Source organism: Cyprinodon variegatus, unplaced genomic scaffold, assembly GCF_000732505.1.
Source record: "Cyprinodon variegatus isolate N-32 unplaced genomic scaffold, C_variegatus-1.0 Scaffold300, whole genome shotgun sequence".
Classification (NCBI taxonomy): domain Eukaryota; kingdom Metazoa; phylum Chordata; class Actinopteri; order Cyprinodontiformes; family Cyprinodontidae; genus Cyprinodon; species Cyprinodon variegatus.
The window spans coordinates 471-8,046 of NW_015150753.1; the positions used below are offsets into that span (position 1 = coordinate 471).

At 47.0% G+C, this 7,576-nt stretch overlaps 2 protein-coding genes across 2 annotated transcripts in view; both read right to left on the reverse strand.

Annotated features, from left to right (window-relative positions):
- Positions 1 to 342: 342 nt before the first annotated feature.
- LOC107090584 (neuronal-specific septin-3-like) lies at positions 343 to 2,452 on the reverse strand. The gene is made up of 3 exons (XM_015384046.1): positions 2,302 to 2,452; positions 773 to 868; positions 343 to 657 (listed from the first exon to the last, which is right to left on the reverse strand). Exons 1-3 carry the CDS (start codon positions 2,392 to 2,394, stop codon positions 448 to 450), a joined length of 399 nt encoding a protein of 132 aa, XP_015239532.1. The 5' UTR covers positions 2,395 to 2,452; the 3' UTR covers positions 343 to 447.
- A 66-nt stretch (positions 2,453 to 2,518) lies between these two features.
- LOC107090573 (flocculation protein FLO11-like) overlaps positions 2,519 to 7,576 on the reverse strand; it is a 55,585-nt gene continuing 50,527 nt past the window's right edge. The window contains exons 4-7 of the mRNA XM_015384031.1: positions 7,049 to 7,220; positions 4,855 to 4,972; positions 3,326 to 3,421; positions 2,519 to 2,530 (exon numbers count right to left, since the gene is read on the reverse strand). Of these exons, the coding sequence (XP_015239517.1) occupies positions 2,519 to 2,530; positions 3,326 to 3,421; positions 4,855 to 4,972; positions 7,049 to 7,220 (398 nt within the window). The remainder of the gene's footprint in view (positions 2,531 to 3,325; positions 3,422 to 4,854; positions 4,973 to 7,048; positions 7,221 to 7,576) is intronic.

Sequence of the window (7,576 nt, forward strand, 5' to 3'; positions counted from 1 at the left end):
TGGTCAAACTTTATAAATGATCATTGCTTTAAACTTTAAGGTCACCTGGTAGAGCATCCTCCCTTTCATGGGTGAATGATCAAGTATTTTAAAGTCTAGATGTTTTCAGTCCCAGTCACTGAGTCCAGGTCACATGACCAAGTGGTTCTAATCTCTTTAGCATGACTGCAGAGGTAAACCAATAAAGAAGGGAAGCAGGCTGATGGGCCTGAGTAGGGGCCCTGAGTAGGGGCCCCACAGAGGCCTTCATTTCACTTATTATTATAATGAGTGAGGATGAGGAGCCGTTTAATCACATTTAACGGCTTCAGCGTAGAAAGCTGACTCCTCATGATGTAGAGTTCATTCTGTGGATAGAACTATAAAAGTTGCTGCATTTCTGATCAAGCAGTTTCCTGTTTTCTTCCTGTTTGAGGAGCAGCAGTGGAAAACCACTCCTGACTGATGTTAACAGTTAAATTCCAGATTTAACGCCTGGAGTCGAACTCTGCAAAGACCCAAAACAGGCTTCATGCAGCAGGAGCTGAATGGAAAAGGTAGAGATGAAGCTAGAATCCCACCTTCAATGATTCCCCACTTGGTCTTCCTGCCCAGCACCTTGTTCCCGTTCACCTGGTGCTCCTTGTCGGTTCCCACCACGGCAAAGGGAATGTTTTCCTGGAGACAAAGAGTCAGAGCGTTTCAATGAAACATGTGAAGCTGCTGTTCTCACTGCTTCTCTTAGTTTCTTGGTCTCTGCTGTATCACAGATTAAATAACGGCTCATCGTTACCCTGATTCTGTCGTTGAGGAGCCGCTCCTCTGGATCTTCATCATACTCTCTCTGGGGGTAAACGCGGATTCCATTGGACGCCAAGTCTTGCCTTATCTGCAAACACCAACAGATCAGATTAGATGCTTCGCACTATTGGCTGTCAGGTATTCTCCTGTTCTCCAGGTAGAACATGGTGGGAGTCAGAGAGCGCTGATTAGTGCGGAGCAGCACTGTCCTCCCAGACACCCACAACTGAGAGGAAAGATGTACCTCTGGAGGCGAGGAGGAGGGGACAGGTGTGTTTTGGTTTTCTGTGAGCTTGTGTGGTCGTTTCCTGGAGGACCTGCTTTAGCAATGGATGCCTCCTTCCTGGCTTTGAACCTGACTGCCATCCTCCTTTTCCTGTTGAAAGAACCTAAAACCTGAACGCTGGTTCAGCTGATCTGGAGTCAACCCACAGGAAGGACGTCCAGAGGACTTTCCTTGCAGTAACTTCTAAGTCCAGCAGAGGTCAGCATAGCTGACATTAAAGCCTGAGCAGTTGTCAGCTGACCAGTCTAAATCTAGCCTGCAGTGTTTTAACGGTGGCCTGCTAGGGTCACGTGTTCCAGGGTTCCAACCCACATTCTGACCAACTTCACCTCTGAAGACACGTGATGACAGACTTTAAACTGAGAGCAGATGTTTAGCAGCTGGACTGGCAGCAGGGATTGAATTAGCTTTAATGGGGAAAACTGAGCAGACATGAACATCAGCGGAGGAGCTGAAGAACAGCTGGTCCAGATGTTTATCCAGAACTACCAGAGCTGTAAACGGTTTTAGGGGAAAACTGAGATAAAAAGATTAAAAATAAAGGTTGTCCTTGAAAGTCCTGCCCAGCTGCCATCATCATGTGACTGATGAAATTAGACCTTCAGCAGAACATTGTGGTAACTGGCTGGATGCTGCTGCTTCCTGCTGAGGCACATCTGATATCTTAGATCTTCATCCATTCAGTGATGGCCGCCGGCTGGTGGTTTATCTGAGCTTTGTGTCGTACATCCAACATGGCCTCCTCCTCGGTCCTGTTCTGGTCTGGAGCGTTTCGTCCTGCTGCCTGTCTGACCTCCACGTCTAACGCCGTCGGTGGGTTTGTTGACACCGTGGGGCCGCCTCGCTACCATGATCCCAGACCGAGAAGCAAGCGACCGGCGTAGAACCAGAGACCAGTCCAGGAGAATCGCTTCTGGTGAAAACTTCTGGATATTTTCATGGCAGCATTCAGGAACGTGGTGGAGGAGATGGAAGCTGCTAACTGGTGCAGTCTACTGGAACGACTGGTTTAAAACTCTACCAACATTTATCCCACTTATGCAAACAGAACATTTGGACAATTCTTTCCCCCAAAATGGTTAAAAGTTGCTCCTATCTCCTCCTGAGACCTGATGTGTCAGACAGTCAGAGTTCAGCTCATTTACAGCAGAGGAAGTGAGAGGAGGGGCATAAAGAGGGGGAGGAGCCTCTCTGCCTCACCCGTCCTTCAGACCCAGGGTGTGTGATCTCCTCACCCGCTCTTTAAACTCCTGCCGCTCCTCCACGGTGAGCGTGTCGGCTTTGGCGATGACGGGAACGATGCTGACTATCTTCCCCAGCCTCTTCATGAACTCCACATCGATGGGACGGAGCCTGAAAACAAACGCAGTTTTATTTCCAACATGTAACCGTGAATCAGGAAGAATTAATTAATTAGAATTAGAATAGAATTAATTAATTAATTAATTAATCTCAAATCTTTTCCTACGAATAAACGTTCAGACTGTGTTCAGCTCCCAGAGGTCAAATCATTAAACTGTTCTACTGAAGGTCTGCCTGGTTTTCAGGCTGCTTCTCCTGCTGGATGCTGAACCTCCACCCAGCCTCAGATCATCCATCTTCCTGGAACCGCTGCCCTCCTTAAATATCGTTTAATAAATGTAAAATACTTTAAAACAGGATTCTGGGAACAGCATTGAGTTCCTTCCAGGTCCAGCGCCCCCTGCAGGCCACTGGCAGCACTGCACTGTCTCTAAACAATACAGTTTCTGTTTTGGTTCTGATCTCAGAGCAGCAGGTCTAGAATCCTGGACTTCCTGGTAAAGATGAGGAAACAATCTGGATGAAATCCTCCATCAGAGAAGCAGCTAACAGAGCTAACAGCTGTTAGCGTGTGTTTAAGGTACCCTGACCAGGGCTTTTCAATTTACAGGAACGCCAGTACGGACTCGTGTCCTCGCCAAGTCTGTTCTTAAGAAGAATGCAGGAAAGTCTGGACTCGGGGAGAATGGGAACACGCAGAATAAATCTGGGTCAACTGGAACAGAAGCGAACTGATGACATCACCACACGCTCTGCTCCTCTGGAGCTGCATTTCACCTCCTGTTATTAATAGGCTCTAGATAATAATAGATTATGACTTTTTCATTTATGCAGAGAGAGAGCTGCTAACGTTAGCCCGTCTGCATTAGCCAGGGCTAACGTTAGCCCGTCTGCAGCGGCCAGNCTTAGTTTCTTGGTCTCTGCTGTATCACAGATTAAATAACGGCTCATCGTTACCCTGATTCTGTCGTTGAGGAGCCGCTCCTCTGGATCTTCATCATACTCTCTCTGGGGGTAAACGCGGATTCCATTGGACGCCAAGTCTTGCCTTATCTGCAAACACCAACAGATCAGATTAGATGCTTCGCACTATTGGCTGTCAGGTATTCTCCTGTTCTCCAGGTAGAACATGGTGGGAGTCAGAGAGCGCTGATTAGTGCGGAGCAGCACTGTCCTCCCAGACACCCACAACTGAGAGGAAAGATGTACCTCTGGAGGCGAGGAGGAGGGGACAGGTGTGTTTTGGTTTTCTGTGAGCTTGTGTGGTCGTTTCCTGGAGGACCTGCTTTAGCAATGGATGCCTCCTTCCTGGCTTTGAACCTGACTGCCATCCTCCTTTTCCTGTTGAAAGAACCTAAAACCTGAACGCTGGTTCAGCTGATCTGGAGTCAACCCACAGGAAGGACGTCCAGAGGACTTTCCTTGCAGTAACTTCTAAGTCCAGCAGAGGTCAGCATAGCTGACATTAAAGCCTGAGCAGTTGTCAGCTGACCAGTCTAAATCTAGCCTGCAGTGTTTTAACGGTGGCCTGCTAGGGTCACGTGTTCCAGGGTTCCAACCCACATTCTGACCAACTTCACCTCTGAAGACACGTGATGACAGACTTTAAACTGAGAGCAGATGTTTAGCAGCTGGACTGGCAGCAGGGATTGAATTAGCTTTAATGGGGAAAACTGAGCAGACATGAACATCAGCGGAGGAGCTGAAGAACAGCTGGTCCAGATGTTTATCCAGAACTACCAGAGCTGTAAACGGTTTTAGGGGAAAACTGAGATAAAAAGATTAAAAATAAAGGTTGTCCTTGAAAGTCCTGCCCAGCTGCCATCATCATGTGACTGATGAAATTAGACCTTCAGCAGAACATTGTGGTAACTGGCTGGATGCTGCTGCTTCCTGCTGAGGCACATCTGATATCTTAGATCTTCATCCATTCAGTGATGGCCGCCGGCTGGTGGTTTATCTGAGCTTTGTGTCGTACATCCAACATGGCCTCCTCCTCGGTCCTGTTCTGGTCTGGAGCGTTTCGTCCTGCTGCCTGTCTGACCTCCACGTCTAACGCCGTCGGTGGGTTTGTTGACACCGTGGGGCCGCCTCGCTACCATGATCCCAGACCGAGAAGCAAGCGACCGGCGTAGAACCAGAGACCAGTCCAGGAGAATCGCTTCTGGTGAAAACTTCTGGATATTTTCATGGCAGCATTCAGGAACGTGGTGGAGGAGATGGAAGCTGCTAACTGGTGCAGTCTACTGGAACGACTGGTTTAAAACTCTACCAACATTTATCCCACTTATGCAAACAGAACATTTGGACAATTCTTTCCCCCAAAATGGTTAAAAGTTGCTCCTATCTCCTCCTGAGACCTGATGTGTCAGACAGTCAGAGTTCAGCTCATTTACAGCAGAGGAAGTGAGAGGAGGGGCATAAAGAGGGGGAGGAGCCTCTCTGCCTCACCCGTCCTTCAGACCCAGGGTGTGTGATCTCCTCACCCGCTCTTTAAACTCCTGCCGCTCCTCCACGGTGAGCGTGTCGGCTTTGGCGATGACGGGAACGATGCTGACTATCTTCCCCAGCCTCTTCATGAACTCCACATCGATGGGACGGAGCCTGAAAACAAACGCAGTTTTATTTCCAACATGTAACCGTGAATCAGGAAGAATTAATTAATTAGAATTAGAATAGAATTAATTAATTAATTAATTAATCTCAAATCTTTTCCTACGAATAAACGTTCAGACTGTGTTCAGCTCCCAGAGGTCAAATCATTAAACTGTTCTACTGAAGGTCTGCCTGGTTTTCAGGCTGCTTCTCCTGCTGGATGCTGAACCTCCACCCAGCCTCAGATCATCCATCTTCCTGGAACCGCTGCCCTCCTTAAATATCGTTTAATAAATGTAAAATACTTTAAAACAGGATTCTGGGAACAGCATTGAGTTCCTTCCAGGTCCAGCGCCCCCTGCAGGCCACTGGCAGCACTGCACTGTCTCTAAACAATACAGTTTCTGTTTTGGTTCTGATCTCAGAGCAGCAGGTCTAGAATCCTGGATTTCCTGGTAAAGATGAGGAAACAATCTGGATGAAATCCTGCATCAGAGAAGCAGCTAACAGAGCTAACAGCTGTTAGCTTGTATTTAAGGTACACTGACCAGGGCTGTTTCAATTTACAGGAACGCCAGTACGGACTCGTGTCCTCGCCAAGTCTGTTGTTGAGAAGAATGCAGGAAAGTCTGGACTTGGTGAGAACGGGAGCACGCAGAATAAATCTGGGTCAACTGGAACAGAAGCGAACTGATGACATCACCACACGCTCTGCTCCTCTGGAGCTGCATTTCACCTGCTGTTATTAATAGGCTCTAGATAATAATAAATTACGACTTTTTCATTTATGCAGAGAGAGAGCTGCTGCAGACAGGCTAACGTTAGCCCATCTGCAGCAGCCCTCTCTCTGCATAGCCGTGTGTGAAGGACCGCTGGCTCTGATGGAGGTTTGATTGTTTTATTTGGTAAAATGTTCAGTTGATTTGTGTTTATCTGACTGTGTTCATTAATATTCCTCCAATAAATGTAAAAAGTCATAATTTATTATTATCTAGAGACTATTAATACCAGGAGGTGAAATGCAGCTCCAGAGGAGCAGAGCGTGCGATGATGTCATCAGTACGCTTCTGTTCCAGTTGACCCAGATTTATGCTGCGTGTTCCTGTTTTCCCAGAGTCCAGAGTTTGCTGGGTTCTTCTTAAGAACGGACTTGGCGAGGACACGAGTCAGTGCTCGTCACATGACTCGTTCAGAGACGGATCGACCCTGTGAGGTCACAGAAGATCATTGGATAGATCAGATAGGTCAAAGGTCATACTATGACACAGCTGAAAAGGCAGGAGGCTGTAGCTCGCCATATTAGCACGCCGTCATGGTGGACAGACGCCAGAACCAGGCTGCAAGTCTGGAGGCAGTAACCAACCTGCAGATCCAGAGTCTGGTATTTATTATATAATGTTTAATGTATATTATATAATGTTTAATGTATATTATATAATGTTTAATCTATAATATATAATGTTTAGTAGCTGTTTAAACATAAACTCCAGTTTCACTGAGTTATCATTAGTTTTAGTTAAGTATAACAACCATCGGCTGAACAGCTGCAGCATCACGTCTGTGTTCTTTACGATCAGCGTGTCGCAGCCGTGTTCTCTGGCCAATCAGCTGTTAGCTTTGCCAGCACAGTTATTAACCCCCGCCTGACTACGGAAAATGATTCTTAATTAGGTCTAAATGTTTGGTATCTTTAAAAATGTGGTTATCCTGATGAATGAGTGAGAAAAGGCGGCGGCAGTTTGCAACGAGCCCACAGGAAGTAAAGAAAAGCTGTTCTCTGATGACAACGAGGAGCGGAGACTGGGTGGAAGTTCACCTTCAGCCAGGAGCACCGTGAACATCCAGAGATACAGAAGGCGGGTCAGAATGGTCTAGTTAAAGTAAACAGGAGAGCTGAAGCTCCTGAGTTTTAATATCAGCTGCTTGATGTTGAGATGAGCCTAAAACCTGCAGCTGATTCTAAGGAAGGTTGCTGGTCTGTGTCTGAACCGCAGGCAGGAAGAGGCTGTGAGAGCAGAGGGGAAGGATGAGAGAGGAAACAGGAGGCTCCCCCTCTGGGGGTCAGGGTGTGTGTGGGGGGGTCACCTGTGCCCGGTCGCAGGCAGGAAGTAGATGCAGCAGTGAACTCTGCTGTCAGGGATTCTTCTCTTGCGGTTGATGTTCAGCTCCTCTCGCAGGTATTTCTCATATTGCTCGTTGACATACTTCACGATGGGCTCCCAGCTGGAAAGAGGGGCCCCGGGGCCCCGGACAGTTATTAAGGTTTATGTGTTGCTGACAAAGATCAATATCTTTAATTCATACATTAACAGTATAAGTGCGGGGGGGCAGCACCTAGGAAAGGAATTTAAAAAATGAGGCATTTAAAAATATCGACAGAAACATAAAAGTATAAAAAGAAAAGTTGAAATCTTGACATTTTAAAGGGAGGATGCTCTACCAGTCTACCAGGTGATCTTAATCCTGATTTTTTCTTTAAATAAAAGCTTCTGCTTTCCTCCATCATGAAGACATTTCCTCCTCCAGCTGACCTCATCTGACCAGCAGGAGCAGAAACTGCTCCATTGCTGTTTAACCAGACCTACAGTATTAATCAGGAGGATTTGGATCAAC

Excerpts from the sequence above, each read along its gene's own strand:
- LOC107090584 (XM_015384046.1), bottom strand. The coding sequence starts at position 2,394 with ATGAAGAGGCTGGGGAAGATAGTCAGCATCGTTCCCGTCATCGCCAAA. Across the intron at positions 869-2,301 it reads GGCAGGAGTTTAAAGAGCGG|ATAAGGCAAGACTTGGCGTC; the intron begins GTGAGGAGATCA and ends TGGTGTTTGCAG. Across the intron at positions 658-772 it reads TCCTCAACGACAGAATCAGG|GAAAACATTCCCTTTGCCGT; the intron begins GTAACGATGAGC and ends CTTTGTCTCCAG.